At 37.9% G+C, this 16248-nt stretch overlaps 1 protein-coding gene across 9 annotated transcripts in view; it reads right to left on the reverse strand.

Annotated features, from left to right (window-relative positions):
• CCDC88A (coiled-coil domain containing 88A) overlaps positions 1-16248 on the reverse strand; it is a 134398-nt gene that overhangs the window by 79274 nt on the left and 38876 nt on the right. For all 9 annotated transcript variants that reach the window (XM_030826988.1, XM_030826987.1, XM_030826986.1 and 6 more), the window contains 2 exons: positions 9312-9381; positions 6608-6666 (listed from right to left, as the gene is read on the reverse strand). In XM_030826988.1, coding sequence (XP_030682848.1) covers positions 6608-6666; positions 9312-9381 — 129 coding nt within the window. The remainder of the gene's footprint in view (positions 1-6607; positions 6667-9311; positions 9382-16248) is intronic.

Here is a 16248-nt window from a genome sequence, read left to right on the forward strand (position 1 = left end):
AATGTAGCTAGTGCAACTGAGAAACTGAAATTTTAATTTAATTGTAATTAATTTTAATTTACATAGCCACATGTGGCTAGTGGCTACTGTATTGAATAGCCCAGCTCCAGAGCATGAGAAAGTCTGGTGTTAAAAACAGATATATAGCTTAATACCAGCTGTGAAGACTAAATAATATCAGCAAACTGTTTTTTCCAATTAAAATTAAGCTCTCCTATCTTTAAGTAAAGTTCTTAAACTATCATGGGCACTAAAATTAATTTTTTAACTCTACTGTACTATAGTAACTGATTACTAAGCCAGTAGACTACCATGATATTCTAAGAATATGATATGGAGGCCAGGCGTGGTGGCTCACAGCTGTAATCCCAACACTTTGGGAGGCCAAGGCGGCTGGATCACCTGAGGTCAGGAGTTCAAGACCAGCCTGGCCAACACGGTGAAACTCTGTCTCTATTAAAAATACAAAAAATTAGCCAGGTGTGGTGGCAGGCGCCTGTAATCCCAGCTATTTGGGAGGCTAAGGCAGAAGAATTGCTTGAACTCAGGAGGCAAAGGTTGTAGTGAGCTGAGATTACGCCTCTACACTCCAGCCTGGGCAACAGAGCAAGACTCTGTCACTCATACACAAACACACACACACACACACAAGATACGATGAGGCAACCTGGACATAGGAAAAAAGCAAAAAAGTGATTAGGGTGGGAGGTGGGTGGGAGAGAAATGCATAAACCCTAAAGTTGTACATCTTCTACCAGAGAGCTTAAGCCCTTAATACATTATTCCTCAAATCCCTCATATTTTCAATAGCTGCTCTACGATCTTAAAGAAAGAAGACAGGTTTATATGGAAAAGCTATACTAAAATAGAGGAAATGGCACCCAAAACAAGCTATTGAACAAGAAAATAATAAAACAAGGAACACATTATAGTGTTTTAAATAAGAAAACAGATAATATAGGTCTAAATAAATCATAGTTCTACTAAAGAGCAATAAGCAGGGATTCAAACAGACATTTGTACACTCATGTTCATAGCAACATTGTTTACAAGGGCCAAAAAATGGAGGCAACTCAAGTGCTCATCAATGATGAATGGATGAACAAAATTTGGTATATATAAACAATGGAATATTATTCAGCCTTAATAAGGAAGGAAACTGACACATGCTATAACATGAAAAAACCTTAAAGACATTATGTTAAGTGAAATAAGCCCATCAAAAGGACAAATACTGTATGATTCCATTTATATGAGGTACCTAGAGCAATTGAATTCATAGAGACATAAAGTAAAATGGTGGTTACCGAGGTCTGGAAACAAAGGGGAGTCATCATTTAATGGGTAGAGTTTTAGTTTCAGAAGATGAGAAAAATTCTTCAGATGGATGGTGGTAATGGTTACACAACAATGTGAATGTACAGCGATCAGAACACCACTTAACTATATACTTAAAAAATTGTTAAAATGGTAAATTTCCTATTAGGTATTTGAAAACAATACTTGTATCAACAAAAGTCTCCCTCTTTGAGCTATATTTGTATTTTTAGATATTCTCAGAAAAACAAATGCCTTGCTAGAAATTGTTTTATTTCCTTTTTTTTTTTTTTTTAAGAGACTGGGTCTTGCTACATTACCAGGCTGGAACACAGTGGTTATTCACAGGCATGATCATAGCATACGGCTGCCTTGAACTCCTGGCCTCAAGCGATCCTCCCAAGTAGCTGAGACTAAAGGCGCATCATTGAACCAAGCAGAAACTTGTTTTATTTCCTTAAAAAGTGATACGATAAAGTTCTAAAATGTTAACTTTTAAGATGCTTTACGGATCATTGATAAATAAACAATAGATTGTAGCCATCAAACTGACCAAGTTCAAAACTGGTTTTCAGAATCAAATACTAATGTTAGATTCCTTCTAAGGGTACATAAAAGGGTCAAAATTTTAATTCCAACCACACTTGACACTCAGTTACTTTCAGCACTACCCAACCTGGCCAAAGTCCAAAATAAGTAATATTTCTGGATACTAAGTAGCCTGCACTGATAGGTATTATATAGGTTTTAAGTTCTGCTAAAAAGAGGTGAATTTCACATAGTCTTAGAACAAAGAAATTTCCAAACAAAACACTGCAAAAACTTTTTTTCTGCATAGGATGGTTTCACCTAGGACTCTCTAACTACTTCAGGGCTAGGATGAAGAGTCACAGATGTGTGAAAATTCTAGGTGATGCTAAGAACTGGTTCAGAAGACTTGTGTTGCCCATTGAAAAAGATTCTAGAGGAACTTGACTGAGTTGGACATCCAGTAACAAAAATACCCAAGCCCTGGCCTTGGACAGTTTTCTTCATATTTAAAGTTATTTCTGTGGCTTTTACTTACATATAATCAAGGATTAAAAGTCACAATTTATTTTGTCAGGTAAGATCTTTGGATAATGGTTAACTTTACTGTTTTTGAATGCTGCTTCCTCTTAAGAATTTCATTTTTTTTCTTCAAAAGAAGAAAATATTTTTCAATTTCCCAATGCTTGTTTCTCTCCCCCCTCGCTCTCTCTTTCTCCCTCTTTAATTAAAAAAAATTTTTTTTTGTACAGATAGATTCTCCTCATGTTGCCCAGGTTGATCTCAGACTCCTGGGCTCAAGCAATCCTCCCGCCTCGACCTCCCATAGTGCTGGGATTACAGGCATGACCCACTGCACCCAGCCCTATGTTATTATTTCTACTATATTATTATCTACTGTTAGTATTCCTACTATATTTCTTTTCATGAACATAGTATCTCTTGAAACCTGTGGTCCACTGATTTCCTAAACTCTAGTATCATAACAGCAAATTTTATCTTGCTATTTCTATCTACAAATAACAATTATAACAGATAAAACTGATTGACCTAGATGTGGGAAAACATGCTATTTACATATTATACTAATCATTAGAATTTTAATCTGTTCAACTACAAGATGAACAAATTTTCTGTAGTAGAGACGACATTTTACAAAATGTTCCAACAATACTTGTTGGCTGATTGGTTTCCTCAACAACTTCTTGTCCAGAAACACATTCTGGCTATTAAGTATCAACAAAGACTTCTAATTGTTTATATGGTCACAGCTGAAGGCTGACAGATGTTGGTCACACATTTTATATTATTAGTAGTAGTGGCTCCAAAACACCTACAGAATAATTTTTTTTTTTTTTTTTTTTGAGATGGAGTCTTCTCTGTCACCCAGGCTGGAGTGCAGTGGCATGATCTTGGCTCACTGCAACCTCCGCCTTCCAGGTTCAAGCAATTCTCCTGCCTCAGCCTCCTGAGTAGCTGGAATTAGAGGTGCCCAGTACCACACCCAGCTAATTTTTGTATTTTTAGTAGAGACAGGGTTTCGCTATGTCAGCCAGGCTGGTCTGGAACTCCTGACCTCAGTTGATCCACCGTTCCAGCGTCCCAAGTGCTGGGATTACAGGTGTGACCCACCGCGTCTGGCCTAAAATCCGAACTCTATCTTAAAGTGGCAAATCCAGTCCTTCATAACTCAATTCATGTAAACTCTCCAGTCTAATATCTTGCCACTCATCCCCATGAATCCTACATTTCAACCACACTTTTTTTGTTTTTTTTGAGATGAAGTCTTGCTCTGTCGCCCAGGCTAGAGTGCAGTGGAGCCATCCGGCTCACTGCAACCTCCATCTCCCAGGTTCAAACAATTCTCCTGTCTCAGCCTCCTGTGTAGCTGGGACTACAAGCACAAGCCACTATGCCCAGCTAATTTTTTGTATTTTTCTTTTGGCAGAGACAACGTTTCACCATGTAGCCAGACTGGTCTTGAATGCCTGACCTCAAATGATCCACCCACCACCACCCCTGGCCCACCCACACTTTATGTTCCTTAAATAGGCTGTTTTCTCAACATCTTTGCTCTCATTTCAAATATTACCTTGTCAGAGGGCTTTCCTAATACTACACGTAAACTTAAGAAAATACTTCTTCAATGCACCAATGTATATTACATTATGGTAATTATCACCTCAAACTTGTACTGTTTACTCCGTCTTCTCTAAAATTCAAACTCCTTGAGCTTTACATCCTTTTTCTAAAATCCCTATCCTTTATTATAGCACCCATAAACATTAAAAGAAAAAAATTAGGTCACTAACATTTTTGAAATGCAGAATGATAACATTTTTCAAAATTGGATCTTTCCTCCTTTCTTGGTAGATACATCATTCTGGCACCACAATAGATGCAAGTCTTAAGGGCTCTCAAGTAAAAGCATAATTCTGCTATGACTACATGGACATAAAATATATATAAAGACAGGTCTCCGAGTTTCTTGACAAGCTGATATCATATCAAAAACCAAGGTCTGACACCCTTTCCATCTCCTCATTTCTAAAAAACCTTGAATGATGTTAACACAGGTTAGAATGATGGTCTCCTTGAGCCTTCGCTTTGTTTTCTGCAGTTGATAAAACTTATTCTCTCTTCATATGAAAAAAATTAGGCCGGGCACGATGACTCAAGCCTGTAATCCCAGCACGTTGGAAGGCTGACGTAGGCGGATCACCTGAGGTCAGGAGTTCGAGACTAGCCTGGCCAACATGGTGAAACCCTGTCTCTACTAAAAATAAAAAATTAGCCAGGTGTGGTGGCGCACCCCTATAATCCCAGCTACTTGGTAGGCTGAGGCAGCATAATCACCTGAACCCGGGAGGCAGAGGTTGCAGTGAGACAAGATAATACCATTGCACTCCAGCCTGGGCAAAAAGAATGAAACTCTGTCTCAAAAAAAAAAAAAAAAAAAAAAAAAAAGACAGAATTAACGTGCATATAATTAGTCTTTCTTTATTCTCAGATCTCAGATAAATTTACCCTTTGGGGCCAGGCAGGGTGGCTCATGCCTGTAATCCCAGTACTTTGGGAGGCCGAGGCAGGAAGATCACTTGAGGTCAAGAATTTGAAACCAGCCTGGGCGACACTGTGAGACCCCATTTCTAAAAAGAAAAAAAAAAAATTAGCCAGGCATGGTGGCACATGCCCGTAGTTCCAGCTGCTCGGGAGCCTGAAACGGGAAGATCATTTGAACCCTGCAGGTCAAGGCTGCAGTGAGAGGCGTGATCACGACACTGCACTCCTGCCTCACAGAGTGAGACCCTGTCTCAAAAAAAGGTCCTTGGTTCTGCTCCATTCCTACTGTGAATTTTAGTAATCAGCAATAACCACCAAGCAATAACCAGCAATAAAAACCGTATTTATGCTATTGCTATGTAATCTAAATTTACGCAACATGCACCAACACAGGGTATTTTTTAAAGCAAATATAGTACATAAAGGCTGTAAATAAGAGTTGTGTTTCTAATTCAAAATCTGATGACCAAATTAGAAGACTATATTCAACTTAATATTTAATCAGTTGTGAAGTAAACACCTGTACATTACACAGCATGAAATTTTAATAACATATATTATGTAAGATTATAGCTCCCAAGCAGTCAGCTCTAAAAGCCAACAGTCTCTGGAACATACAATTTCTGTTATATGTATGTAAAAAAATTACTAGTAATCATATTATTTGTTTATAAATAACCTCATTCCACAAAGAAGTGAGACAGTTTAAAATGACACTGTAATAATTCATCCAAAAATGGCTGAAATGAAAAACCAACATAGTATAATAGATTTTGAAGTCTGAGCAGAGTTGACTCACAGTTCTTTGGCCTACTAGCAATATGACCTAAATTTAAACTTAGAGTAATCATCCTGGTTTGCCTGGCACAGTCCCAGTTTACACATGCCATTCCACTGTAATTATTATATGTATTTAAAACAGAAATGGGATTCATTATGTGCCCAAACTGGTCTCAAACTCCTGGCCTCAAGTGATCCTCCCATCTTAGCCTCTCAAAGTGCTGGGATACAGGCATGAGCTACCACACCTAGCCCACTATAATTATTAACAGTACCTTCTTTGACTTTCTCAAGTGTCCCAATTTGGATAATAACTTAAATATTACCCTACCCAATCTCCTGACCTGAAAGAAGATATTATGAGAAAATCTATGTAAGGGATAATATCTGACACAAAGTAGGTATTCTATAAATCGCAGCTATTATTATAGTCATTGATCAAAGAGCAATATAATAATAACCAAGATTCCTAAAACACTTTTCATAAATTCTGCTGCCTTTTTTACTTTTTTTTTTCTTTTAAATAAATTCTGCCTCCTCCCTTCCCTTCTCTTCTCCCTTCCCTTCTCCTAAAACATACACAAGTACAACATAAATCGCAAGGATGTTCTGGGAGCGGTTTTTAAGGGCACCTCTGAAAAAACCTCAAAAATTTACGGCCATTATAAGCCTCAGAATAAGGAAAAGAGTAATTAAATATTTTAAATGATATGACTATGATAATGTAACTAAATTCTGAAATAAAATAAGTGTTTTTCTTCAATGTAATCTCCTTAGGAGGTTATACAGTTATTGAAAACTTTCTAACATGGACTTTGAAAACCAATGGTCCATCCTTAAGTCTTTCAGAAACTACAGCCTGATAAAAATATATAAAGAGGTTGTTAAAATGAAAATATGAAAAAATATTTTAACTTACCTGAACTGCACAACCCAATAAAAGTAAAAGCAGTTTTTTAACTTCTTCTGTGCCTTGTTCTAAAATAGAAACAATTATTAAGGACAACATTCTGCTATATTTTCAACTCATATTTGGAGAATCACTTCTAGAGGTAATTATGCACAGTAACTTGAGTAAAGGATTCAGTCTAAGCATATGTAGTGGAGAATTCAAAATAGCAGCTCTGTGTATGTACACGGTGGTAACAGCAGAAGAAATGGGGAAGAATATCAATTTTGAAGGGCTAATGGATAAAGAGGTTTCAAGGCTCTGTGCAGCAAGTATGCTAACTATGAATCTACTCCTTTTCCATAAATGATTGTACTACCCCAGCCGGACAAATCAAGAACCCGCCAAATCAGGTTGATATAGGGACATGCCACAAAGGCAGCCAAAATGGCTCCTAATAGGTTTGGCTCCTCTTAGGCCTATTAGTGTTTTCTTACTTAAAACACAGATCTTACGATTCATCTCCTTATAAAATTTAAATGGTTTTCCACTGTGCATGTTCATGAAGACCAGAATCTTAAATGTCTGTTACAGTGAGGCTGTTAAAATAAATGTATATAACAAGCCAGGTAAAAGTTAACAATCTATAACAGAAATGGAGAGAATATTCCCTGTCCAACAGCATTCAATTAAGATTTTCTTAAAATATTCAACTGGAAAAAAATCACTTCCTTGGGCCAGATTTTCACCACTGGGCCAATCTGTCTATGAAAAAGTCCAAATTTTCTTACCAGACATTTCCTTCTACTCTCCATGAAATAACCTACTTTCTAGCTACGCTAAGCCATTAATCACCATTCTTCCCGGTCAGGCATGGTGGCTCACGCCTGTAATCCCAGCACTTTGGGAGGCCGAGGCGGGCAGATCACGAGGTCAGGAGATCGAGACCATCCTGGCTAACACGGTGAAACCCCGTCTCTACTAAAAATACAAAAAAAAATTAGCCAGGCGTGGTGGCGGGCACCTGTAGTCCCAGCTACTCGGGAGGCTGAGGCAGGAGAATGGCGTGAACCCAGGAGGCGGAGCTTGCAGTGAGCCGAGATCGCGCCACTGCACTCTGGCCTGGGCGAAAGAGCAAGACTCCGTCTCAAAAAAAAAAAATAATAATAATAATAAAAAAATAAAAAAAATCACTATTCTTCCCAAATATGCATATATACACACTCCTCTGCCTTAATAGTACTCCCCCTGTCTGCCCTCCTTCCCCAACCTCCTCAACCCCCTAGTGAACTACTTGCTAATCACAATCCTAGGCACAGCTCTTATCATCTCTGTGTAGTCTTCCCTGATCCAATCACCAATGGTCACCCACTCTCACTTATACGTCAACTTGAAGAATACTTAATGGCTCCATATTTTATATGCCAGAACATTTGGTACATATTTCCACTTCATACTAATTATTACATGATTTCCCCATAATCTGTGTATCCTTCACCAAACCATAAGAGCTTCTAGAACATAGACCATTTATTTCCACTCCTGGTCTCTATAACTTGGTAGGTACTTACCAAATGTATGTAGGATGGAAAACAATTCCATCCTACATGCAATTTCTTTCATTTTTAAATTTATATAACCAAACATCCCATGGTATCTCTAAAAACTATCCAAGCTGCTAATTCACACTTCTAATTAATAGTTTCCTCTATAAAAATAGCTACTTGATTTTAGTTTTTATTTTGGTTTTGTTTGTTTTGACTGAGAAGGGGTATGGGCTGAAGAAAATATACTAATTTGGATAACATGTAGACTGTAAGGATAAGCCCATTGTTGAAACTGTTAGGTAGCTGCTAATTTCCCCAACTGTTCAAAAATTACAATTCTAAAATATCACATTTAAAATGTGGTAAAGGGCAGAACATTTTGAAGAAAAAATTTAAATGATCTAAGAAACTGCCTCTCATCTTTCCATTCAGAAGAAGTTTAATATAAATTAAAACATATCAGACCAGGTGTGGTGGCTCATGCCTGTAATCTCAGCACTTTGGGAGGCCAAGGCGGGCAGACCACCTGAGGTCAGGAGTTCGAGACCGGCCTGGCCAACATGGTAAAACCCTGTCTCTACTAAAAATACAGAAATTAGCATGGTGGCCACGCCTGTAATTCCTGCTACTTGGGAGGCTGAGGCAGGAGAATCGCTTGAACCCAGGAGGTTGAGGTTGCAGTGAGCCAAGATCGTGCCATTGCACTCTAGCCTGGGCAACAAGAGCGAAACTGCATCTCAAAATAAATAGATAAATAAATAAAACATATCAATCAGTAAAACTTAAGATTCAAACAATTTTGGCAATGGTAGATAGTAGATATATATATGAACAGAAACCTGGAAATTATTTCAAAATCATTTTTCTAAGGTAATATTCTTTTAAGTTTGTAACTACATCATCTTCTATACTTCTCTATAATGAGACACTAAAAATCATCACAGAAAAGTATCTGTTTGGTACAGCAGAAAAAATACTGAATTTAATGTAAAATTTATGTCTGGTCTTACCTATAACTTACAAATATTCTAAGCTTGTCTCTCTCTATAAAATAGAACATCACCTCCAACGTCTACAGTTGTGAAAAATCTGGTGAGTTAATGTATATCAGCTCTTAGTAAAAAATAAACATCATAGTATTACACAAAGGTTAGACATTACTTTCACAGATTAATTTTAATACTTACCAGAAAAGGGATTTTTGCCAATGATTAAGACATTTGGCAATGACATCATGATCAGTTGCTGCAAAGTCTCCTGTAAAAAAAATATCCAACACTTGTTATATGGGTAATGCTAACTAGGTAATTATTCATCAAGCTATAATTTATGATTTGTACATTCTTCTATAGGTGTGCTACATTGCAATTAAACAAATATGGAAAAAGTTATATAAGGTCTTAAATCTTTTGTAACTTTAATGAATTAAATAACTAAAATTATAATACCAGGTAGACTTCAGTTAATAATCTATCAGGCTGGGTGCTGCGGCTCATGCCGGTAATCCTAGCACTTTGGAAGGCCAGGGTGGGAGGATCACTGGAGACCAGCCTGGGCAACACAGTGAGACCTTCGTCTCTACACACAAACAAATAATAACAAAAAAGCTTTAAAAATATCAGATGTTCCCAAATTAAAGCATTCAAGTCAAAATGGTCTAATTATTACTTGGAAATCTGAAGTTTTAGGTGCTAGAAAATTAAGAAACATTCCTCAATAAAAGATCGAGCAAAATTAAGAAACATTCCTCAGTAAAAGTTCGAGCATGTGTGCTTTTTGTTCTTGTTAGTTCTCACTGAGGAAACTAAAAATACATCATACAAATTTATAAGTACTGTCACTATATATATATATATATATATATATATATATATATAAATTTTTTTTTTTTTGAGGTAGAGTCTCACTCTGTCAGCCAGGCTGTAGTGCAGTGGTGTGATCTTGACTCACTGCAACCTCCGCCTCCTGGGTTCAAGCGATTCTCCCACCTCAGCCTCCCAGGTAACTGGGACTACAGGTGCCTACCATGACGCCTGGCTAATTTTTGTATTTTTAGTAGAGACGGGGTGTCACCATGTCGGCCAGGCTGGTCTTGAACTCCTGACCTCAAGTGATCCACCCGCCTCGGCCTCCCAAAGTGTTGAGATTATAGGCATAAGCCACCACACCATGCCATATTTTTAATATAATAAATGAGAGCTATATTTTAAAAATGTCAACTGAGATTAAAATTAAGAGAGCTAATTGCTTTAATAAAAACGCTGTCTAATGATCATTTCATGAAAGTCATTTCCTGAACCATTATTTCTCTCCTCTACAATAGATGTTTAATGTCTGTAAAACTTTAGTTACAAGAATATATGTAGATTCTGAATGTACAAGGTGATTCAGAAAGAAGTGAATGCTTTCTAAGTCTTCAATTTAGGTAATACATCAAGTATGCATCTTCTGTTTATACCACCTCTTCCTTGAAGAAATGAAGAAATACACTGTATCTGCCATTACAACCACCGACACTGATGATATGTAAAGGGTCTGGGATGAATTAGACTACAGGATGGATGGGTGCCATGTGATAATTACCGAATCTTTGCAATATTAAGGAATAACTATGACAGATTCTTCATAAGTTGACTACATGTTCAGATGTAACTAGTTACTGAGGAATACATTTTTGAAGGTATTCAACTCTTTTTGAATCCTTTAACTTAATACTATGATGAGAAAGCAAATAACCATGAAAAATAACTATAAAAAGTTAACTTGTGCTGCTTTTTAAAAATTTCTAATTCTAGATCCACTAGAGCACTTACCCATGGTCAGTGGGTGGCATGACACCAGATGTTAATTAGAATTCATCTCTTATCTATAATTCTTTGTAGATACATACAAGAAAGTTTCAAAAAATTTTCCTCAGTATTATATTAGCTCTTTAAAAAACTATTGCCAAAATATGCCTGCATTTAAAGAAAAGTACATACTTGATATATGCATCATGTTAGAATAAGTATCAAAAATTGCTAAAATCACTTATTCCAGGAATGATAGTTTGGATATTTAATGAATTAGTTTTCCAATTAAAAGCAAGTTATCTCAAGAGAATATGCTATAGTTATGTGTGTAACAGCTAAATGGGCTTAAAGGAATAAATTTCTGCTTCATTCAATTTTTTTTTTTGAGACGGAGTCTCGCTCTGTCGCCCAGGCTGGAGTGCGGTGGCACAATCTTGGCTTACTGCAACCTCCGCCTCCCTGGTGCAAGCAATTCTCTGCCTCAGCCTCCCGAGTAGCTGGGATTACAGGCGCCCACCACCATGCCTGGCTAATTTTTTTTGTATTTTTAGTAGACACGGGGTTTCACCATCTTGGCCAGGCTGGTCTTGAACTCCTGACCTCATGATCCACCTGCCTCAGCCTCCCAAAGTGCTGGGATTGCAGGCATGAGCCACCGTGCCCAGCCACTTCATTCGAATTTTTAGTTTCCTTGCCTTGAAGCAAAATTATGAGGACTGTCATTATAGACTTTTTTTTTTTTTTTTTTTTTTGAGACAGGGTCTTACTCTTGTCACCCAGTGGGAGTACACTGATGCAACCACAGCTCATTGCAGCCTCGATCTCCCAGGCTCAAGCGATCCTCCTACCTCATTTGTTTTTATTTTTTATAGAGACAAGGTCTCGCTATGTTGCCCAAGTTGATCTTGAATTCCTGGACTCAAGCAATCCTCCTGTCTTGGCCTCCCAAAGTGGTGGGATTACAGGCATAGGCCACGGTGCCCAGCGAGATTTTTTTTTTAATCATAAATAAGAGAGCTGTATTTTTTTAAATCACTGTTTTGTCTATATCCTACTCTGTGAAGATAACCTGTCAGATGAAAGAGCCTTCAAATTCACCTTCGTAAAGAGAAGTTTTAATTTTTTATTTATTTTTATTTTTTATTTTTACTTATTTATTTAGAGACAGAGTCTTGCTCTGTCGCCTAGGCTGGAGTGCAATGGCATGATCTCAGTTCACTGCAACCTCCGCCTCCCGGGTTCAAGAGATTCTCTTGCTTAGGCCTCCTGAGTAACTGGGATTACAGGCGCACGCCACCATGCCCGGCTAATTTTTGTATTTTTAGTAGACAGGGTTTCACCATGTTGGTCAGGCTGGTCTCTAACTGCTGACATCGTGATCCGCCCGCCTTGGCCTCCCAAAGTGCTGAGATTACAGGTTTGAGCCACCGCACCGGGCATGGAAGCTTTAAATTTTAACAGACACTGAATTTTTTTAAAGCTTTATCTTAAAGATGTTAGAGATAAAACTCAGTTACGTCACTTATTTTTGAGTAACGAGTCAAAACTGATGGATCAACTGGAAACATCAACTTACATTCCCAAGGCAACTAATTTTACTGATTTACTATGTAACATTCTATGTTGGTACACTGTTATAAGCAAAATTGTCCCAATGGATAGTAATCTTCCATGTGGTCCACTACCTCTTTCCTCCACTTTCTTCCTCAGCTGATTCTCCACTTCCAGCCTACTCTGTTTCCCCATGCTCTACTGTTAATTCAGTCCTCTCACAAAGATGAAAGCAATCTCACACACTCTTTACACCATATGGTATCACCAAAGACTTTTTGTGTTATCAATAATACAATTTCATCTTTACACTATGAAGTCTATGTTTGGATGATGCAAATTGCTAAATTCAAACTTACCTCCATATCATCTAAAAACGTACTCTAGTACAGTAGAATCTAAATGACCAGCACATTGTGTTTGGGTAGAATGAAGTCAAAACATCCAGGCTTAAATTTTAGCTCCATGATGTACAATACATATGTCTTTTTTGGGAGAGGGTAGGAAGTGAAACAAAAGTAAAAAGTTTCAAAAATGATGATTATTTAAAAACCTTAGAGTTAATGGGGAAAAACTCTATTTTCAAGTATTAAATTATGTCTAAAAGTACTAACATTAGGTTGAAAAAAGGCAGCTAAAATTATACAAATTTTTAAAAAGCAAATTATTGTAAAATGTCTTATTGGTTACCCTATGGGTTCTTCAGAGGATTTTATATAAATATATATATATATGTATATATATATATTTTTTTGAGACAGAGTCTCGCTCTGTCACCTAGGCTGGAGTGCAGTGGTGCATTCTTGGTTCACTGCAACCTCTGCCTCCCAGGTTTCAGTGATCCTCCTGCCTCAGCCTCCCAAATCGCTGGAATTACAGGTGCCTGCCACCACGTCCAGCTAATTTTTGTATTTTTAGTACAGACGTGGCCAGGCTGGTCTTGAACTCCTGACACTGAGTGATCCACTCACCTTGGTCTCCCAAAGTGCAAGGATTACAGGCATGGACCACTGCGCCCGGCCTGGATTCTAGCTATATTTTTGTAAAAAGTCTTTTTATTTCCCCATTCCAATTTTATGAGTAATATTAAAAAATATACAAGACATAAAAGAGAGTAGATGCTTAAAAACTGACTGCTATTGTTAAGATTTATTATATCATCACAGACTCCCCAGACTCAACTTCGCTCTAAAGAAATTCATCATTAAAGTATTAAAGAAATGGAAAAAGAATATATAAATGAGCCCAAGATGAGTTTACTAAGAGGAGGAACAAATTAACAGGTCAAAGTTGATAACGCATGTACATGAACTAGTGAAGATACTTCAATTTGTTAACTCAAATTATAAGAAACCTATAAAAATAAACAGAGAAATAAAATATTTCAGCAATTCAACTGAAAGAGAAAAAGGTTTTGAGAAAATCAGGGCAGTCATTTATCCAACAAATATTTATTGAATATCAATTATCTGCCAGACGTTCTAGACAGTGAAAATACAGCAGTGAATAAACAGAAATCCTTGTTCTCATGGTATTTACATTTTAGTAAGAGAAGACAGACAATAAAACAAGGGTTTTTGGTGATAAGTGCTAAGGATAAAAATAAAGCAGAGGAGCCGGGCACAGCGGCTCACGCCTGTAATCCCAGCACTTTGGGAGGCTGAGGCGGGTGGATCACCTGAGACCAGCCTGATCAACATGGAGAAACCTCGTCTCTACTAAAAACAGAAAATTAGCCAGGCGTGGCAGTGCATGCCTGTAATCCCAGCTACTCAGGAGGCTGAGGCAGGAGAATTGCTCAAACCCAGGAGGCGGGGGTTGTGGTGAGCCAAGATTGCACCATTGCACTCCAGCCTAGGCAACAAGAGTGAAACTCCGTCTCTAAATAAATAAATAAAAAAGCAGAAGCCAGGTGCGGTGGCTCATGCCTGTAATCCCAGCACTTAGGGAAGTCAAGGCGGGTGGATCACTTGACGCCAGGAGTTCGAGACCAGCCTGACCGAGATGGCAAAGCCCTGTCTCTACTGAAAAAAAAAAAAAAAATAGCTGCATGTGCTGGCACACGCCTGCCATCCCAGCTACTCGGGAGGCTGAGGCACAAGAATCACTTGAACTTGGGAGATGGAGGTTGCAGTGAGCTGAGACTGCACCAGTGCACTCCAGCCTGGGCGACGGAGCAAGACTCCATCTCAAAAATAAATAAATAAAAATAAAGCAGACAATGAGAAAGAGTATTGGTGGAGGTGGAGATGCGGAGAATGTTAAAATTTTTAAAGATATGCAAGTATTCAAATACAGAGATTTTGAATGTTTTCAGGGCCATTAAAGCAAAGTTTCACTAAATAAGTGGAAATTCTATTCTGGCATGAAGACATTTCAGAAAGATTTGGAGAACTACAATCATTAAGAAAAGACAGAAAAAAGAAAGAACTGGCAGAGATTATGGTAATAGGAAAATAATAAGCAGATGTTCCTTGAAATATTACAATTTCATTTCCACCACGTTAGCTGGCTTTGTATAACTTTTTTCATTGAAAAATGGTATATTAACCATTTTTAAAATTTTTTTCTTTATTTTTTTGAGACAGAGTCTTGCTCTGTCACCCAGGCCGGAATGCAGCAGCACAATCTCGACTCATTGCAACCTCTGCCTCCTGGGTTCAAGCGATTCTCCTGCCTCACCCTCCCAAGTAGCTGAAACTACAGGTGCGTGCCATCATGTCCAGCTAATTTTTTGTATTTTTATTGGAGACAGGGTTTCACCATGTTGGCCAGGCTGGTCTCAAACTCCTGACCTCAAATGATCGCTTGCCTTGGCCTCCCAAAGTGCTGGCATTACAGGCATGAGCCACTGCGCCCAGCCAACCACAGTTTTTAGTTGACCATCTAAAACCCTTTTTTATTGATATATAGGTATGCACCGTGTAATGACATTTTTGGTCAACAATAAACCATATATATGATGGTGGTCACATAAGACTATAAAACCATATTTTTACTGTACCTTCTCTATGTTTAAATACACAAATACCATTGTGTTACAACTGCCTACAGTATTCAGTACAGTGACATGCTATACAGATTTGTAGCCTAGGAGCTATAGGCTACACCATTTACCATAGGTGTGTAGTAGACTATATCATCTACATTTGTGTAAGTACACTCTATGATGTTCATACAATAACAAAATTGCCTAATGACACATTTTTCAGAACATATATTCGTTGTTAAGGTACACAAGACTGGCTGAGCATGGTGGGAGGCCGAGGCAGATGAATCGCTTGAGCTCAGGAGTTTGAGACCAGGCAACATGGCAGAACCCTGTCTCAACAACAACAACAACAAAATTAGCCGGGTGTAGCGGCATGCGCCTGTATTCCCAGCTACTAGGGAGGCTGAGGTGGGAGGATGGCTTGAGCCCAGGAGGCGGAGGTTGCAGTTAGTCAAGATTGTGCCACTGCACTCCAGCCTGGGCAACAGAGTGAGAACCCGTCTCAAAAAAAAAAAAAAAAAAAAAAAAAAAAAGTACACATGACTATACAGACTATACATTACAAATTTTTATGAATTAAAGCTTATGCTGCTAATGCATTGTAAGAAAGACTACTTCATAAATATGCCAGATATAAACATTATTTAGTTACTATTCAAAGATAATTTAAATTAACCCTTCCTTCTTCCTAGAAATTATCCATAATTCTTTCTTCATAGCAAGAAGTTAACACTTCTGGCAAAAGTCAGGCCTCACTTCACTTTCCTGAATCACCACATAAAGTAAAAC

The sequence above is a fragment of the Nomascus leucogenys genome, chromosome 14, assembly GCF_006542625.1.
Source record: "Nomascus leucogenys isolate Asia chromosome 14, Asia_NLE_v1, whole genome shotgun sequence".
Classification (NCBI taxonomy): domain Eukaryota; kingdom Metazoa; phylum Chordata; class Mammalia; order Primates; family Hylobatidae; genus Nomascus; species Nomascus leucogenys.